This window comes from Xiphias gladius, chromosome 17, assembly GCF_016859285.1.
Source record: "Xiphias gladius isolate SHS-SW01 ecotype Sanya breed wild chromosome 17, ASM1685928v1, whole genome shotgun sequence".
NCBI lineage: Eukaryota > Metazoa > Chordata > Actinopteri > Istiophoriformes > Xiphiidae > Xiphias > Xiphias gladius.
In genome coordinates, this window is record NC_053416.1 from 25,232,790 (window position 1) to 25,253,997 (window position 21,208).

General features: G+C 40.1%; 1 protein-coding gene across 1 annotated transcript; it reads left to right on the forward strand.

Moving 5' to 3' along the window:
• Positions 1-5,910: 5,910 nt before the first annotated feature.
• fez1 (fasciculation and elongation protein zeta 1 (zygin I)) lies at positions 5,911-20,812 on the forward strand. The gene is made up of 9 exons (XM_040151046.1): positions 5,911-6,251; positions 10,628-10,715; positions 13,745-13,831; positions 15,552-15,717; positions 17,256-17,569; positions 18,512-18,592; positions 20,280-20,355; positions 20,445-20,510; positions 20,786-20,812. The coding sequence occupies exons 1-9, from the start codon at positions 5,911-5,913 to the stop codon at positions 20,800-20,802; spliced, it is 1,236 nt and encodes a 411-aa protein (XP_040006980.1). The 3' UTR covers positions 20,803-20,812.
• Positions 20,813-21,208: the final 396 nt, after the last annotated feature.

Sequence of the window (21,208 nt, forward strand, 5' to 3'; positions counted from 1 at the left end):
ATAAAGCTGAAGTTTACACTTCAATCACATCTTGATGGCTTCTTTTCAAATCCACTGTAGTAGTATTTTCAGCATGGTAAACCCATATTAAAGGAATCCCAGGAGATCACCAGATGAAGGATGCTGCTATAAGTGTGAATGTTCTTTAATCTGTAGAAGTTTAGTTCCTCTCTTTTTGTCTCCCTTTGTCAAGTAGGCAAACACACATAAACCTAGGCCACTGTCACTTCTGTAACACTATTGCTTCAGAACAGAAGAAGGGATTTTATTTCTCTCAGCTGGGGCGCACGGCATGGTAAAGCCATAGCTGGTGTTCTCTTCTAATCTTTACAAATGTGGGATTTATATGCAGGGCAACAACTTTTTGAAGGCTTAATGCATGGTAAACAGGATCCCATCTACTGAGCCATTGTTTTGGCCAACACGGCAACAGCTTGTTTAAGCTTGTTAGCAGGTTGAAGGTGTGCAAATCAGTGAAATCAGATAAAGAAGTGTTTGAGTGGAATAACTCCTGAACACACACTTGATCTGTTTCCATCCAAATTATGGATGTGCATACTGGTTAGACTGCGTGATTATTATTCACCACACTAATATCAAAATTGTCACTGGAGGAATGTGCAGCTACTTTCTTTCTATAAAAGTACAATATGGATATTTCCATATCAAACATGCTGCTACAAATAACAAATCAAAAACCCTCTACGTATTTACAGTGCCTGTGTATACCTTGCTCTTATTGAGCTGAAACATCACACCTCCTCAAATAAAGCCAATACGTTAGCAGCCGACTCCAGTGTGTATACAGTAGTTGAAAAGGGCTGGAAAGAGAGAGTTCTCTCCTTCTTATTCCCCCTGTTGCTTGTGGAGTAATTCCTTTGCCAGTTCAGTTACAGAATAACCATGACAACCAGCATCTATGCAATGCCGGGCTGTGTGAGCTATGGTGCTGTTGTAAAGGGAGGCCTCTGACAGGCCAGATCTCCTTTCTTCTGTCTCTCTTCTTTTCTTTCTCTTGTTGTGTGGGGAAGAGGCAGCTGCTCACAGAGACCAGTGAAGTCGGTGTTTGTTGGTTGGCCATGATGCTTCCACGATGTGTTTCACACTGATGATGACATTTCTGTCATCTAAGGCATGTACTGCATATTGTGTGACACATAGTGTATGCTTGTGTGTGTGCTCAGTTTTAGTTACATATGCAGGTGTAGTAAGTACAGTATGTTCAGTATGTTCGACTAAGCAGGTAGGCGCAGCCTCCTGTGTACTGGCGTCTTCAGTCTACAGCGGTCTGCCTTTGCCTGGTTGTATCTTCCTGCCAATTTCTAAAATGATGGTACCTATTTTGGAAGACAAAAACATTTTTTTCATTGATAATTTACAGTTATATGCTAATCACCAGTTTGGGGTGTACATGAAATATAGCATCTTTATTAGTAGAGTTGTTGGGCTGCAGGAAATGGTCCAAAGTACATCATGCTATCACTGTTTGATATATGTTTAAATAACTGTGCAACGTGAAGTCCTCTCTCACTGCTGATTTTCACAGTTCTCTCAAACCAAAACATCAGGCTGTAAAAAACTAAATCTGTCAAATCTGCTCATATCTGAGAAGTGGATGATCCAGGCCTGAAAGATAGCCATATTATAATATTTCCCAGTTTGAGTGCACTCTGGGTGTAATTATAACGTGCGGACTGTTACGTGAGTGCATGGTTTCAAGCTGGCACAGCGGAGGCTTTTAGATAGGAGGTCTAACCCCCGAGCACAGAATGAAACTAGAGATTATGCAGATTTTAGTCAGTGTCAAATTCATGATAAATTTATTATTATTTATTATTTTATTTTCAAATATTGTCTGATGTTAACACTTGAATTCATTTCTAATTCTTTTTAAAGATCACAAAGACTTTCCTAATTTTGATGTGGTTTATAGTTTTCAATGTTGACTGTAATTTATATTTTCATTACATTTCTCAAATCGACATTGACTCTTAGTGCCTAATGCTAAAAATCCTGATTTTGAATATACTTGTACAGATATGTTATTCAGGAGCTGGAAGGATGTTATTATGACAAAATTCATGAAATGTGTCTACAGCAGGTCATACATTAGATCTTTTTAGCATTCACAGAAAGAGTTTCATATTCCATGAACACATTTTTAACACTACCAATCAGGAGTTACTTGAGCTCACCTCTGCATAACAATAGTGGCAGAAAGTTGGATATTCTTAATAATATTATTATGAATGCCTCGACCTTTGGTAAGGTTCTGAAGATCTACATACTTCTTATAATCAACGGCTAATGAATGTTAAAGCCTAAAATGAACATTGAACATAGATTTGAAGGGGATGTTGGTGTTCACAGAGATGACCAGACTTGCTGTTAAACTCTGTTTAATACTATATAAATCACTACATCAGATAAATCACAATATAAGATTATAATTTGCACGTACAATAAGTCATTAAATACATAGTAAAAATTTAGATTTTGTAATGCGCCAAAACAACTTGGCACTTATTCTGGTCCTCTGTTCAAACCGAGATTGAGAAATGTCTTGGATATTAGAATATTAGCGGGTCCAAAACAATATATTTTTGGTATTAGATTCCTGTCTTATATTACTCAGTTTCGTGTTGTATGCTGCACTCCTTTCAATCTTGCATTTTTAGCTTGATGTATATCCTTTTACTTTATCAGTGTGATGTAAAAATTTCTTTCAATTTTTTTTGCAAGAGAGATTGTACAGTGTATCGCACGGAATCTTAGATGAGTTTGTGTGAGAAGGTTCTCCCTCACCAGATATATGTGACTATTACACACAAAGAATTTTCTCTTTCTGTGTGTGTGTGAAAATATACAGGTGCAAAATAATAAATTATCGTCTTACTTCATTCAGGTGTAAGGCAGAATGATTATGCAGACAATAGGGGAAAAGCTGGTGACATAGTAAGATGTACGCAGATATACAATGTGCTACCTTGCCACAGAACCATCTCCTTCCCCCAAACCTCCTGCTCCTCCTCCTCCTCATTCTCTCCTCATGAATATTGGGGAATTAATGTGTGCAGTGAGGCAGGGAGGGAGGGAGGAATGAGGCAGGGACAAAGGGAGAAAGAGAGGGTAGTGAGGGAAGAAAGGACGAAGGGAGGGAGGGGTGAGCTGTTATCGTCAGAGTCCTGGCAGTGCGCAGGCTCTGTGTGAGCTGGGCTGGATGCCTATTGATTGGAAAACAACGGGCTGTGGGAGGACAGATAAGGGTGGCTGTGGGCTAACGGGTGAGGGAAGGGATACAGACCAAAGCTCAGACCACGCTGCCATCTTTACTTCCCTGATCTTTTTTTTTCTCTCTTTCACCCTGGAATGAATGCTGCTGAACTGCTGCTGTTCATCGGTCGCTGCGAAGGAAGGCTTAGGCACTGATTCTCCTTGACTAAGAAGGTCCTGTCTGCACACCAAGCCATAACAAACAGGAAGGTAATTTGTCTTCTTACTGTACCTATCATCCTGCTGTTCATTCTTCCATGCCTGCGCTCATTCCTGACCTCTCTAAGGTCCTAGCTGTGCATCATCTTCCTTCCATCCTTGCCTTGTAACCATGGTTTCCTCCATCTCTCCTTCCTCTCTCCTCACTGCTCTTCTCTCCCTCCCCCACTCTCCTCTTTTTTCTTCTTCTGATGAGCTGATGACATGGACTTGCTGATTGAATGAATTCTATTTCTGCCATGGCTGACTGAATATTGATTTGAGTTAAATGTACTTCACTTATATTTATGTGGGACAAAAACTGAATGAGTGAACAGGTATTTTTGATATAAATATGAATAAATACCTGCAATGTGACTCTGAGTCAGCCAAAGGCCATAATAGAAGACATTGTCCTTATCCAAAATATTGAATAAACCAAGAAGCTGACAGTTTGCACACGTGACAAGCGTGATTGTGTCCGAGAAAAGCTAGAAAAATGTGCTATAAAAATCTACAATGAAGTCGCTGTTCAATTTGTTGTTCGATCTGACAGTTGTGGTCATCCCTCCCCACAGAGGTTTGGCTCCTTTGCATTGAATGACTGATGTTACTGGCTCTCTCTTTCATACTTGTATCCTTGTGGAGAGGTGATATGCACCTAAAACCACCACCACTCTCTGCGAAGGTCACATACAAAAAAGCCTGGCACGCATCCCAAACACACACTATGCAGACATTCAATACATACACCTTTACATCTCAAACGCCACCACACCATCCTTACTGCTGTCAGCTCTAATGTGGAGGCTGTGATTTCATATCTCACTTCTGTTAGAATAAAATGTTCCAGCATTTTCCACGTCCGTTTTTGCAAAACGGACCTGGCGGTAAATAGAAAGGCTAGAGCTTGACTGGAAAGTGCTATTAAGAAATTGAATGAGGCAGGAGGAAATTCATTTTTCTGCTACCAAATTAGAATTACTGTGTATGTTAAGCCAACAATGAAAGCAGTTAAAAAGCCCAATCAATGAAAAACACACCAGAGGGACACACATGGAGAAGAGAAAGGATGAGATTGTGAAAAACACTATCCAGCTATAGACGAAGCAGCACTTTGCTGAGTGGTGTGGTGAGGAGGAAGAGGCTTGCACAAGCTTGTTTTTAAATGGACTCCTCTGTACTCACCCACTTATGCCAGGGCACGGTCCAGCAAAGCACAAAGGATGAAATTTAGGCCTCACTACTGTAATTACACTGCGTCAGACAGCCTGACCGTGGCACAACTTCTCTTAAAAGTCTGACTGCAGCATTAGGTCCAGCACAAGAATGAATGATGTTTCTTTTTGCAGGACAACACCCTTTACTTTCTACTGTTTTATGAAATTAGATTTCGTTTTTCAGTTTGGCCCTCATGAGCACTGGGGAAGTGTTTCAAGTACATAAATCTATCTGTAAACTGTATGTACAATGTATTCTCCTAAATGGTGTGCCAGGCTGCCTTATTTGACAGGCTAATATAAATACACAAGGGACGTAATAAAATAAAAATAAAAGACCCGAAATACAGCAAGGGAACTCCCATTGCCTCTTGATTCCCAGTCTCTTTGTAAGGTGCTATATTAAATCTAAGATTTTTTACCTTTCCAAAGATATTTTGAAGTCATATTCTGAAGTCGGTCTCAGAACCACAAAGGTGGTGAAATGGGTATGATTGTGTTGCAAAATGTATCCATGTTTAAAATTTATATACATGCTTGCATTGACATTGAAAGTTGAGTCTATGTCTCTAAATCAGAAGAAATTGTTCTCAGAGCAACATTATAATTATCACACAATTTATGACACCATTTAGTGATGTTAAATACATATTTCTACACAGATATTTAGCATCAAAACCCCTAACGAAACCCTGGAAAAGCACTATAAAATAGCCTTACTTTAACACATGATGTACTTTGACAAATCTTCCTATACTTTCATGTCCCAGAATCTTGGAAAACTCCTCATTTAAATCCCAGTAGAGGTACTTAATTAACTGTGGTTTACTAGTAAAGCCAACTGGTTGGGCTCCCTTTGGGACATGGTCCCCTTCTGGCACATCTACCTCCATCTCCTCTTTGTCTAGACAATATGGTGCCATTCCACATGAGGTGAGGCAGGCATGATTTAGGAGACGCCAGATAAATCCTTTTGGGATACTAGTATATGTAGCAGATGGGGACAGATAAAAATCATGAGAGACTTTTGTGCTTTGACTGATCTGGTCTTTCCTTTAAACACATTTGCTGCAAAAGGCCTTGTCTAATTGAGAGAATGCTTATGAAACTTAAAGCATCAGTTTTATAAGCCATGCTGATATAGCAAACTGGATGCATTAAAACTTCACCACCACTCTTTTTTATGCAGGGCTCGGACATTAACCTGACAGGGCACACCATGGAAGCCCCTCTCGTGTGTTTGGATGAGGAGTTTGAGGATCTCCGGCCCTGTCGAATGGATGAGCTGGACCATCAAGCCCTGGATCACTCCTCTTACTCCACCGCCCCCGTCAGCACCACCTCCACCATTCCACTGGCCTCCATCACCCGGGAGGACTTCTCTGAGCTGGAGAACTTCTCTGAGATGATGAGCTTCAAGTCGATGGAGGACCTGGTCAACGAGTTTGACGAGAAGCTCAACGTCTGCTTCCACAATTACAACACCAAGACGGAGGGCCTCGCACCCATACGCAACCAGTCACACAACAAGGAGGATGAGGAGCAGCTGCAGGATGAAGAGTGAGTGACCACTATTAATACTGTGTCACACTAAATTGTTACCACAAGGTCCAGTTTTCTGGGGCTTTCAGCCATCTATCAATATGTATTTTCAAGCCTGCAATGTGCAAAACTGAGGTCGTAATGGATCTGACATGGATAGTTCAGCCTTCTAAGGGGCTGAATTATTATGAAGTGGTACTTACAGCACTTAAAATCCATCAGAAAGCATTTGCATCAGTGTTTTGGGATTTCTATTTATTTATTTTTAGTACTAGAGATTTTAATGGAGACAAGACAAACAGATGTACAGAGCAGGCAAGAAACAAAATGAACATACAATTACATCATAGACAAAAGACAGACAACAACAACTAAAACTTGCTTTTAACATATCTATCAACAATTCCAGTGTTCTTACAAAATGTCTTTTTGTGGTACCTGATTACAGATTGTAGGTAAGGGTGACACTGAATGTTCTTTTTTGTGCACTTGCACAGATGTGTGAATGAGTGGTCGTTACACTCGTGTCTGGGTTAGTATAGTGTGTGTACTGGACAGAGAAAAAGAGAGGACCAAACAGGCCCATGGTCTTAACGAAACAGCTCGAATTGGTTGGGCCAGTTACTTTTGATAAATTCTTTTATTACCAATATCATCTTCATGTTTACATTTAGCCTCTGATGTTAAATTAGCTTTTGGCTGCCCCCGGGCCCTCAGGAGGGTGCTGGCCCATCGCAGGTCCTGTCAGAGGCACACTCAAGGAGAGAGAGCCTGTTTTAGAGATTTGCAGATGTGTTAAAATGAGGCCGAATTGAAGTGATTTCTGTGGACATCAGTGCTTCTCCACAACTTCCAGGCCACCATTAATCCAAGGAAGGTGAGGGAGGAGGTGGAGGGATGTTAGTATTAGTAAAATAGAAAGATACAACAACAATAGCCAACAAGAAAAAAAATCAAATAAAGAGATAAAGAGAGAAATAAATTAAAAAATTAATAAAAATGCAAGGAAAGCTGCAAAGTTAGAGATAACAATAAGCAGTTTTGTATGTTACTGCATTGTTAATTAACAGAAATTATCTGAAAGAATTTTATATTTTTCAGCTCCATTGATTTATAGACTACATGAAACTGTACTAATAATTTTTGTTTACTGTATTTCTATTTGGGGTGGCATGCTGGAACAGTGGTTAGTCACCTCACATCTGTGTGGAGTTTGAATGTTTTCTTCGGGCCTGCGGTGGTTTCCTCCAGGTACTCCAGCTTCCTCCAACAGTCCAAAGACATGCTGGTTAGGTTAACTCGCGACTCTAAATTGGCCGTAATTGTGTATGTGAGCGTGAATGTCAGTAGTCTCTAAGTGTCAGCCCTGTGATAGACTGGCGACCAGTCCAGGGTGTACCCCATCTGTTGCCCAATTTTCAACTGGGATTGGCTGTAGCCCCCCCACGACCCCCAAAAAGGATAAGCAGTATAGCTAATGGATGGACAGATCTCTCTTTGACTATTTGGACTCTTTAGCAAAATGCCAAATTTTTTAGCATTCAGGCTTAATGATGCATTCTACTAGGCAATCAAAATAATAATAAACTGATGAAAAGGAACACAAATATATTGATATAATGAAATACTACAGCCATAAGCTCAGCAAACATAAAATAGAACCTATTCCTCCAACCCTTTATGCTAATCACACATTAGCATACTCATTATGCTGCCATTCTTGCCATTTACAACACACACTTAAGGCCAAAACAGTGGCTCAGCAGCCCAGTGTGACACACACATGACAAAAGCCAAAATATTTCCATGCACAGACCGCAGCATCCCAAACAACCAGTCAGTCATCTGCATGACCCCACTCTTCCCCAGCTCCAACAGTCCAGCTGGATACTGAATTATTCAATGCACAGTGTTGTATGCCTCAGTTAGCTTTGATTCTGTGACTCTGTCTCTGTCTCTGCCTCTCCACCAGCTGACTGCCAGATTCTCCTCCTTTTGCTCGCAGGCTCTGAGGTGGAAACACAGACGTCCTCACACTGTGTGGATATGAATCAGGCTAAAAATAGCCTGACTGTAGGTGTAAGAGGAGAGCTTTTGGAAAGGAATTGCATGATTTTTCAGACTTTATTAAATTACTGGTAAAAATGAGTCTGTATTCATGCTTTGACTGATCATTGAGCAGCGGACACAGGATTGTGGGAGGATAGAGTTTGACAGTATTACACTAATCTGCATGTTATGACCAAGACATAAACCTAATGCCTTACACTGATTTGTTGTGGCACACAAATCGGTACAGATATAGAAAACCAGTACAGATATATTCCAGTCAAACATACCAACTGTTCCAATCTCCTCTGGAGGCTTTGTCCCATTAACAATGTCTCATTGTTCCTCCTTTTTCATAACATTTCTTGCGTCAACAATCCATGCTGTAATTTCAAATGAAGCGAGTCTCATTCACAAAATTTGAATTTACCTCAGCGCCACTCAGACACAGAATAGAAGCGGCTATTAATGGAAATAAGGCAGTACTGATGTTCATAATACTGAGGACCTTATTTTTTGTTATGGGAAAAAGGAAAATATCTCTTTTCAGAGAAGGATTGAGTCTGACTCAAAGTGACTCATTTAAAACAAGAAAGACACAGACCGACAGAACACTCTCAACACTAAATCTGCTGTTTGGTGGAAAACAGTCTGTCACACATTTTGGCCTAATCCCTGCAGTTGCATGATTAGAAACCCAGATATGAGTGAGTCGACAAGCTGATGGAGAGCTAGAATATTAAACAGAATGATTTCTCCTCGGTGGCTGCAGGCCAACAAACACAGCAGGGCAGCTTTGTAACATGGAGTCCCAGGCCCTACTGGCCAGACGTCCACACCTTTTTTTTGGGTGTTTTAGTTTTATGTCATATTTCAGTTTCATTTGAGAAAAAGTTTTTAAATTTTCAGAAATACACTTATTTTTTGGCAACAGTTATTGAGTTATGAGAGGACTGTTGCCTGTCTTTTACATTTGAAGCTACATATACAGCCAGCCGCCAGTTAGCTTAGCATAAAGACTGGAAACAAGGGGAAACAGCTAGCCTAGACTCTACCCAAAGGTAAGAAAATCCACCTTCCAGCACCTCTAAGCTGGCCTCACATTATGCCCAGCACAGCTCTGGCTGTCTTTAACCTGATCAGAGGTCTAATTAGCTAGAATAAGTGAAAACACACAGCTATGCAGGCCCTTAAAGATGTAATGATAGAAGTTTAATACAGCTATTTTGTATTATCAGCTGTACTGTTTATTACATACAATAATTTTTCGATACATTCTTGACTAATGCGAAGTTGGTTAAATGTTGCTAAATGTATACAAATTCAAACTCAGCAGCATTCTGAATTTAAGTCCAATCAATTTAGACCAGCTACTGTACCTCTCAATAATATTAGTATTATCTGCCAACTTTTTTCAATGTGCAAATGACAGTGGCATAGGCAACCTCCTCTGAGAACATGGTGGCCAAAAAATCGTCTGTTTACAAGATGTAGTCATCTAGTCTACCAAGGGGGGAAAAAAAAAATCATTATTACCTCTGTTACCTCACACATAAAAGAGGGGAAATATTTCATGTAGTTCATTTTTTAGAAAGTCCATTTTAGTCATTTTGGTGAATGACTACTTTTTTTTACTGTGTAGTTTTCATCTGAGGGTTAAGTGTATTGAAACTTTGACACTGCTTATGTGATGGTTCTTGCATCCATGGCATGCAGACATGACTGGTGAGGTAAGCTATGAGCTCAATGGTATCCACTGTTTGACAGGGTGTGGGCAGTGCCACTGGGAGCAGGGCAGCAGGCCTGAACCAACCTCTGAGTGGAGGAGGAAAAAACACAAAGGCCCTGAGACAAAGGAGACTTCTCTTCCAGTTTTATGTCATTCCTGCTCAGACAGACACTTGCTCCGGTTGCAGTCAGAGACCACTGGCACAATGATGTGAGAAGCTTTATCTAAATCTGCTAAGGATACCTTTTAACGAGTAGTAAGCTGTGCTTTTTTTCTATTGTGCATTGTTCCTCTGCAGCCTCCAGCTCTGCATGTTCACCACCGTCTTTGACTTGTCACATTGAAATATTGACTGAGTTGCAGGCAGCTGAAAACTCGGCTGAGTAGACCGCCTTTATAAGTAGAGAGATAAAACAACCCACCAATCTCTAGTCTAATGCTGTTATATAACCGTCTAACTACATCATGTGTGGATACATCAGCTTAAAATAGTTGACAGCCTTTAAAGTTAAGGCCAAAAATAGTGGGGGGTTTTTTCCTTTTTTTCCCCCATTTGTTTGTGGTACCTGAAAGTTGCCTCACTTGTGCATGTATATGTTTGTGTGTAATTTTACAGTGTGTGGGATGCTCTAACTGACAACTACATCTCCACCTGGGACGGCCCTGACTCAGAGGGACTCAACGGCAATCTTTCTGACCAGGAGGTAAATGTCATCCACATCTTTCCATGCGGTTTATATCTGGGAATATACTGTTAGGCCTGTAATACAAATCAATTAACAATAAGTAAACTTCCAGTCTGATTTTGGAAAAGTGAATTTAATTGGTTTCCTTTAATCTTCAGCTACATGTATGGTAAACATGATTTTCTCTATCTAACAAAAGGTAACATACACGTAAATGTCTCTCTTATTGAGATGTATTTCCCTATTCCTGTTTATTCCTTGTTCCAACTCGCTTATCTTATATTTTGTCTGCATTCAGTTATTGTGTCCTCACTCGTTTAGTACCATTTCTATAAAAACCATATGAATGTTGAATCTACATTCACTACAATTTGGTATGATTTAGTTGGCATGAAACTGTGCCTCAAAAGCATTAACCCTGAAGGGACAACGGATTCTGAGATCTACTGTAATGTTTATTTACCAATTTTATGCTGAAATGAGCATGGTTTTATTAAAACTAATACCAGCTCTGACCCAGAAAGCAGGCTCACAACCCCAGAAATTCTCCCAGTCACTTCTTCAATATTTTTTCCTTTTTTTGCAGATAGGGAGGCATTTTATTACTTATTTGTTATTCCACAGGCTACAAATGTTTGAATAAATGTTCACTAATGTCTGTTCCACCAGTTATGGTGGAGTTTTAGATATCTGTAAATAAAAGGACCAAAACAATGTGTCATTGTTTTTCCTGTTGAGGTGGCCAACTGAGTAGCTAATTGGTTCATTCTTTCTGAGGCTTATTCCATGCTGACACTTCAAGACATGCTTGACTAACCTTGACTGGTCTGCCATTCAGCAGAGGTCTCCCTCTCCCCTCCCTTAATTGGCTGCCACATACAACTGGACAGCAGGCACTTAGCAGTCTGTGCCACGTTTGGGCTGGTCAAGGCGAGAGCAGACATTTTCACCCCAGAGGGTGAGGGTTGTTGTCAGAATGCACTGAAGTACTCATATTTGGTACTCATATTTTAACTCCAGTTTAATTCTAGTTGTTGGAATTTTTACCGAATATAAAAGTAAATATTTCAAAGTCAAAAGAAGCAATATTGTGCACACAATTTTTCATCTGCCACATTGCCCTTAACTGCCTCTTCTACCAAGGTTCTTCTATTTATTTCAAAGATGCCAGAACCACAAATATGTCTGCTTGCTGTGAGCTGTGGATTTTGCAGCAAATAGTAAACGGCAAATCTTTCATGAACTGTCTCACTATCGTTCTGTATCGGTGATTAGCAGCAGAGACAAGCCCTTTGGACATTGATATGATAAGACTAGGAATCTACAGCCATGCTAGCAGCTCTTTGAGGCTGTAATTTGGCATAAAGATCCTATGAGTTAAATGCTAACATCACCATTCTAACATGCTCACAGTGATAAAAATAACATGCTGATGTTTAAAGTTAGCCATGTTCATCATCTTAGTTTAGCAAATTAGTATGCTAACATTTACAAATTAGCACTAAACACAGTAGAGCTCAGGCTGATGGTAATAATAATTATAATGATAACAAAATTAATTTGTACAGTTCCTTTCTTAACAAGGTTACAATGAGCTTTTAGTAAAGTAAAATAAATCACAAATTACAGTGAATTTAAAAACATTTAAAACAACATAATGAAAATACACAACGCAAAAAGAGAAAACAAAAGAAACAATAAGCATAAAAGGACTGAACTGCACAAAAAACATACATACAAGTGCACCAAGCTGCAGCCTTAAGACATTAAAAAAGCCTTTTTATAAAAACGAATTTTTAAGAGAGATTTAAAAGTTGTGATTGAGCTAGCTAACCTGGTCCACAGGCAGGCCGTTCCAAAGTCTTCAGGCTTTGATAGCAAAGGTGCAATCACCCTTGGTCACCAACCTAGACTTCAGAACAACCAGAAGAGCTATGTCATTGGACCTCAGGTTATGAGATGGCAGGCCATGAAAAGTTAACAATAAGATCTTCAAATCAATTCTTAATTTGACTGGCAGACATTGAAATGCAGCTAAACTCGGATTGATGTGTTCAAGTCTCCTTGTACGTAAAAGTCTAGCAGCCACATTCTGCACCACCTTCAGACATTAGTTTTGCAGGTATTTGGTCAGAAAGCAAAGTACTGGAGAAACTGAACTTTTGACCTGATGAAGGTGCTAGAATAATGTCAGAGGATCATCAAAGTGATTTTAATACATCCTGAGAGGAATTATAGACATTTAAAGACACAATTGACACAAAATCACAAAAGTCAACCTCATGGTGGCACTAGAGGAAAAGTCAAGGATTCAGCGAATTCAGTAGGATTGATTTCAACTCAGTTTTGTTTATATAGCACCAAAACATATCATACATTATCTCAAGGAACTTTACAGAGTATTACAATATTCTAGAGAGAAATGCTACAGCTCCCACTATGAGCATAATGATAATAATAATAATAATAATAATAATAATAATAATAATAATAATAGAATAATAGAATAAGTGTTCAGTAGTGGTGGCAGATCCGGATGCTGCAGCTCCAGAGTCAGAGATACCTGCAGAATGAGGATAGGAGAGAGAGGACAGAGAGGAAAAGCACAAACTACGGGAGAGAGAAGATACAAAGTTAATGACATGCAGTAGTTTGATATAAATGCATGGGGAGAGAGAGAGAGAGAGAAGAGAGAAGAAGTGCTTAGTTCAGGGCTCACCTCAGCCAGCCCTAACTACAGTATAAGCTTTATCAAACAGGAACGTTTTAAGCCTAATCTTAAACATGGAGAGAAAGTGACACTAAATAATGTAAAATCTTTCAAATATTCAAGCATGAGACTTCCAAATAAATGCAATCCCAGACTGACCTCTCTCCTTTCCAGACACTGATGTGGGACACTGATCTGAAAATTATCATGGATTTACTTTATTATTCCAAAGCAGAGAGGCAGTTTTTGACTCTTGTTAGCCTCATTTTCTTAGTAAGATACTGTAGTAGCCATTTCTTTGTTGTTTGCTTCTCATATTTCTTCCCACATTCTGCAGATCCATGAGAAAGAGGAGGAAGAGATGAACGAGAAGAATGACAACACCAAATGCCTGAATGAAGAGCCTCTCATCACAGCTGATCAGGTGTGTGTGTTTGTATGTGTGTGTGTGTGTGTGTGTGTATTTAAGATCAAACAGCAGTTTGTCTGTGTCCTGTTTTTGATAATGAGAAAAATAAAAGCAGTAACATGAGGCCTGTCACTGTACACACATTTATACATTTTTGTTCACAATCATTTTGTTTGGTAGATTTACCATAATATTTAATAATATTATAGGCATTTGTGAAGTGTATAAATCTGTCCTTTGCATTCAATTTCTTCAATGTTTGTTAGTCAGCAGGGAATGAAAACGTCAATAATATAGTAAGGGTCAGAGCCTTGCAGTGTCTTCAAGACAAACAGTGAAATTTTAAAATCAACTCCAAATGACACTGGCAACTAGTGCAGGGAGGCCAGAATGGGGAAATACGCTCAGATTGCCCGTTTGCTTTAAGATCGCCATCACTTCAGTTTTTACTGTAAGTTACAAGGCATCCAAGACTTTTTGTCCTCAAGACAGGTTTTATGAGTATATCTGTACAGTAAATTGAAAACAGTAAAGGACCAAGAATTGACCCCTGTGGAGCCCCTACAGACAATCTCTGCATTGTTGGTGGCCATTTCCTTTTCATAGTTCATAGTCTTACACTCAGGTAATCTTTACATGGACTAACAATGTGGATTCATTTGCCTGTTCCAAACTACTGTATTTTTGCAGTCTTTGTTGCATACAAGCTGGTTTAGGAGAGGCTCTTTATTGAGACTGTCCTCCCAAGAAGAATGACTGTATCTGTTGTTTCAGCAAATGCCTCAAAACTTCATATGTTTATGTTCAAGTGACAAAGCCCTCTAGTGGCCAAAGGAATAATGACTATAGTCTGTCTGTGGAAGGGAAAGTCAAGTGACATTATTATGGACCCACAAAGTCCGCAGAGGGAGAGGATAGGGGTGGATGGGTGAATGAAGAATCTGACTTTAATTGGGTTCATTTGTTTTTTCCTACTGTGAGTTGGTTTCTTTTAGCCATGACAATAATCATTCCCTAACCTTAACCGTGTGTTCACTATCGTAACCATGACAACAAAGGTCCTTACTTCAACAAAGTAGCACTCTACTTTGAACCCAAACTACAATGTTTCCATTACCTTAACAAAGTATTTACTTCCCTCACTAACTAACTAACCCTCACCACGATCTTTCCCTAAAACTAACCAAGTGTTTTTTGTGCCTAAACCTAACCAAATGTTAACCATAACATTGTCAGATCATAAAACTGATTTATTTTTCCAACTGTGATTTGTAACAGTTTCGGAAGGCACAGTCAAATGATGCTGTCCTGCTGATAGACGCATCAGATCAGAAACCATTTCTATGTGTCGTTCTAGAGGACCAATGATGTATTTTGCTGGTAGGTTTGGAGGACTTGTTGCCTATATCATGTCCAACAAAACTATTCATGTCGTTTATGACAATGTGCAGTGTTGGACTGCAGGTATAATAGTTTAACCAAATGCCTGCCAACTCCACTACTGCAGCCTGTGTAGACCCAAATAATGGATTTAAGTATGATATGTACACTTATAGAGGAGGCTTTTGGCATTTTACCAGCTACACTCTACTGTCAAATGGATGGTTATGGATGTGTGTGTTCTTACCCATCTCCCGATCAATTTCCTGTCCATCTACCTGTCTCGCAATATCCTTCCATTTAACTCTCTTTCTCTCTCTCTCTCTTTCTCTCTCTCTTTCTTTCTCTCTTGAAGGTCATTGAGGAGATAGTTGAGATGATGGAGAACTCTCCGGATCCTGGTGAAACTGAGGAGGAAGATGAGGAGGAGAGCAGCCACTGCTCCTCCCGAACCAGCCCCTCCCTGTTGGAGGAGATCAGGCAGCTGTCACAGGCCTCCAACAACAACTGCTCCTATGAAGGTAAAACTGGGAAATAGCCCATGTTACTGTTTGTTTTCTTGTTTTTTTTTTTGTTTTTTTTTTAAATTAATGCATAATTCCCGACTGAGACTTGGGCAGCAGCTGTTAAGAGTAATTTTTTCACTTCTACTGTTTAGGATTTTCTGGTCTGGGATGTGAACAGGCAACATTCTTGTCATTATACTGTTCCTTGTAGACTTTCTTATGTAAAAGTGAATCTTTTCTGGCAAAAGAAAATCCTTGATTTGTCAGTAGGATGGTCAGTCCTTCCAATGGCAGTACCCTTTAAGTCACAATTAAGCATGTCACTAAACACCAAAAAAATACCAAATACCAAAGGTGAGACCATCCTCAAATAAGACCTTACCGTAAGCTGGACATTAAAAAAATGTCATCTTCCCTCTTTATAGAGGAACTAACATGAAGGCTAGTTAGGATGAGTGCATGGACACCCTGGTCAATTACAAACATGCACATCAGCATAAATATGCATCTTATGCAACAAGTTGTTTACTTGGAGAAGTGGGACAGATATGCATCAGTAGCCATGTTCATTTAAGCCAACTGAGCCACCAGTATGCCCCACCCCCACCAAAGATACACACACACACACACACACACACACACACACACACACACACACACACACACACACACACACACACACACACACACACACACACACACACACACGTCAGGTCTTGATTTAGTAATCCACATGGTTAGATTACTCATTTCGTTTTGGCAGGTCCATAGGTGAGAGTTCAAGATGACACAGTGTTCTCTGCCATAAGGCACCCGTTGGCTGAACAGATTGGAGATCCATGTGGTTCTTCTGAGCATTCATTTGCCCTGGCCGCTGCAGGGATGGGAGCTAACATGGCTGAGCATTGCTGTTTATATACATTGATTTGTCCAATGTTAATGTGTATACCATCATCTATGGTTTTCATTCTAATGCATATCTGGCTTCAAATTTTCACTCAGTACATTATCATCTTCAGTGGTTCCCTGATAAAAAAAATAATATGCACAGTTACAACCAGGCCTTTCTCGAATTTTTGATGATTCAAATTATTCAGATGAAACAAAAATGATTTGTGAAAATGCCTGACGATGATTCTATAATTGTACTGTCCATAATTTATGAACATTCAAAGACAACACTTTCTGTAATGGTCACAAGCAACAAAGAGGCGGGAACCACTGATAATGTGAGACAGTCAAAAGGAGCCAGTTTTTTTGCTTAATATCTTTCTTGATCTTTGTTTGTAAATTAATGATATTGCCACACACAGTGTCACAGAAACCAGACAGTGTTACATTAAAGTCTGATTCTGGACACAGTTTTTGAGTTTGTTGATCGAGTCCTGCTTGAGTCTGACTGATTCTCACTTTTGCTCTTTTGCTCAAGCTAAAGAACCCACACTAAATACGTATAAGCTCTATTGATTTTTCATGTATTAGTACAGTGTATGTGTTTAGCATTCCGTCTAAACCTATGGGTAAGAAAAAATTATTTTGCAATACTTTTGCAGGCCTGAGCCTGATGCCCAGCTCAGCACTAGTTGAACTGCTGCACCGGGTGGAGGCCGCCATCCGCGAGTATTCGGAGGAGCTAGTCAGCCAGCTGGCTCGGCGCGATGAGCTGGAGTTCGAGAAAGAGGTGAAGAACACGTTCATCACAGCCCTGATGGAGGTGCAGAACAGGCAGAAGGAGCAGCGAGACTGCAGCAAACGCAGACGCCGGGACAAGGCCCTGAGCCTGCAGGGGGGAGGGACGCAATCTGTGAGCGGAGGGAATACAGGCTCAACGGGACGCACAGAGAAGACAGGGAGCATGCCTGTCAAGGTGAGAGGGACTGAGGAAAGGATGGCCTTGTATGCTTTAAACACGTTTTTAATTATTTACATAACATGAGTGTGTGTGTGTGTGTGTGTGTGTGTGTGTGTGTGTGTGTGTGTGTGTGTGTGTGTGTGTGTGTGTGTGTGTGTGTGTGTGTGTGTGTGTTTGTACGTGTGTATGTGCATGTGTGTGTGTGTGTGTGTTTGTGTGTGTGTTTGTGTATCTGTGTGTGTGTGTGTGTGTGTGTGTGTGTGTGTGCGTGCATGTGTGTGCCATAAACTTAGGCCCTTTCATACAAGAGTTTCACAACCTTGTGATCTCACCAGTGTCAAAATGTATATGTCCACCTCCATTAAGTTAGCTCATGAATGTGCACGTCCACATGTAATCCTTCCAGTGACAGCTCTCCCTCTTCCCTCCTTCAGACTGTTAGCATAACGGATCTCAGGTCCATTAGCCTCTCACGTATCTTCCAGGAAAGATCCTTAAGTGGAGGTGACCCATTGTCTTCATACAGTAACAACCCAGTCTAGTGACAGAGAAACTACCTAATGGATTTTCCCTCCATGTAAATCACAGCAGCAGTGTTGATGTCTACTTGAGGCTGCATTACTAAAGTAATGTGAATGTACAGATGACATTAATATGCAGAAGCAATGTAACAATAAGACTAAATGTATCTCACAGTGACTAAAATGTTTGTGTGAGATGCTGAAATGTCTGTATCGTATTTGAACTAAATAAATGACTCTTCATCAGATTTCAAACAGTCTATCATTTTAATCAAGGAACTACTTTGTTAGATGATCAATAAGTTATAATAATGGTGTGTGTGTGTGTGTGTGTGTGTGTGTGTGTGTGTGTGTGTGTGTGTGTGTGTGTGTGTGTGTGTGTGTGTGTGTGTGTGTGTGTGTGTGTGTGTGTGTGGGTATGTGTTGTGACCTGCAGCGTTTCAGCATGGAGGGACTGTCCAGCATCCTGCAGACAGGCATCAGACAAACGTTTGGAAGCACAGGGAATGAGAAACAGGTAAGGTCAAAGGTCAAAATAATGTACTTTCAAAACAGATGTGATCTAAATGTACAAATATATTTTGACACAGTAGAAAGAGCAGACCTTGCATTGTTGAATGAACCCTCAGCCCAGTGGCATCAGCACAGGTGCCAGATTTTTTAACAGGCCCTGCTCACGGCAAGTTGCGTAGCTCCAGCTCCTTTTTCTCCTCTCTCTTCTGAAATCCGCTCTCGTGTCTGAAAGGTGTTTTTGGCACTGCGCTGCTTGTTGCACTTTGTGGAAAGTGTTTGCTGGTCAAATACAAACATAACTGTCACGAGATGACACTAGATATTAAACAGCAGTAAATAACAAAAAACAGCGTCCACAAATTACTTAATTGAATAACTTACATGGTTCACTTCTTCATAATATATAGCCACAATATCTATACATTCAAGATTTAGACGTCAGGAAATGTGGTTGCAGTTTCCTAGGGACACTTACTTAGAAATGTAATAGCAACCATGCCAGACATGAGTTACTGAAGGTATAGACAGTGCTAAGGTAGTAATCATTGATTATGGCGAGGTCATTACTCATGGTGCTTTTCATGTGCCTTACAGCCGTGGCTTAGCTTATTTGCAGCGCGAAGGGGCCCATACCAGCCGTGCTGAGGCGGCTCATGCACAGGCCCTATCAGGCCATGGGCCCCAGTGCGGTTGCAGCGGTTGCACTGCTTATGTTCACGCCACTGCCCCAGTCCAAAGCACAGTTGAGGTCATACACAGGAATGTTCGGCCCACTGTATGTAATTTGATCTCTGTTGATAGTGTAAGCGATATGCTATGATACACTGCAAGAAAACTGTTTTTTTTCCATATATCTCACAGGCAGATGCATATATACAGTAAATGACAGGTTTGAGCATTTTGAGTTTCTGAACTGATCATAGTTGAAAATGTAGGTCTGTTTTACTCCAGTTTTGCAGGTATTACCGGATGAATCCAAGTAAATGGTTTTCTGATTCTTTACAGCATCAGAAAAACCTTAATAATTTAGATTTAGAAATTAGTCTGTGTATTAATGGAACAGATCTGTCAATAGGTTTGGGAGTGGTGGTGGGTTCCAGGACTGTGTTTTGAATTTTGATGGTGGGGTTACCCTTGTGTTTACATTTGATCGCAGACTTTATTGACTTTATTTCCTACTCAGTGATAATGGCTTAATGTTTGCAATGAATAGACAGACCATTGATTTTAAAGGAACTGTTTCACCTTTTTGGGAAACATGCTTATTCGCTTTCTTGCTGAGAGTTAGATGAGAAGATCAATACCACTCTCATGTCTGTACGCTACAGTACATATGTAGTTAAAGCAAGCAGCTGATGAGCTTAGCTTAGTTTATAAACTGGAAACAGGGGGAAACAGCTAGCCTGGCTCTGTCCATATGAAAATAAAATCCACAAAAACCAAAAAATCCACACACCTGTCAGCTGTGTATATTAAGTGTTATAGCTTGTTTGTTTGATTCATACTATTTCCCAAAATGCTGAAATATCGCTTTCAGTCCTTTGTGTCAGTGCTGCGTGATCACCAATGATAGAAAAGCTGCTTTAGAATAATTAGTTACCACACAAAAAACACCAGACCATTGCATGTTAACTTCACTGTTAAATATCCTAGTTTTCTCTTAAACCTTCTGAACTTGACTTTATTTCCAGTATCTAAACACAGTTATTCCGTATGAGAAGAAAGGCACCCCTCCTTCTGTTGAGGACCTGCAGATGCTCACAAAAAGTAAGTGTCCAGTCCAGATCAAATAATTATTACTGGCTAGGAAAAAGTGTCTATCCAGAGATGACACATGTTGCATTTCTTCCACCCAGTTCTTTATGCCATGAAGGAGGACAGTGAGAAGGTGCCAACACTGCTAACTGACTACATATTGAAAGGTAAACACAACAACACAACAAGTTTTATTACTTCTAAAAAGTGACTGGTGAAGAAAAAGTCAGTGGTTCAACAACCAAACAGGTTTAAGTTCTTTTAGTTAACTGAACAAGGCACAGTTCTTCTGTTGACATGTAGAGATTACTATACAGAACAGGGGAAGATGAGGATTAAACAAACACAATCACAACAGTCTAGGTTATGTTCTCTGACTGGAATACTGTCTAGTAAATTCAGTTATTCAGTCACATTATTCTCCACGGTTTTTCCTCTCTAGTTTTGTGTCCTACCTAAAGCACTGGCATGCCTGGGGTCACAGTGTGATGGAGAGTTCTTCCCCTGAGGGCCTTTCCAACAATCCTCGCATCTGGCCCAAGCTGCATGACCTCCCCTCTTTTACCATTATCAACCGTGGATCCTCGCCATCGACATTATCGTATTCACCTCAACTATGACTACTGCCTTTTGCTGAGCTCACCTTCTCCCTTCCTGCACATTAGGTTCAGGCCAGACCACAAAATGGCCAACATCTTAATGCTTAAACAAGTGGGAAGCTCAGTCCCCTAGTAAAGGACTTCACTAATGGAGCATGACATGCGGTTAATGATCACAACACCACTTTGGTACAGGGATACAATGTTATCACCGCTTTCTTTTCCTTAATTTCTTTACTTTTTGTATGTTTCCTTTTCTTTGTTTC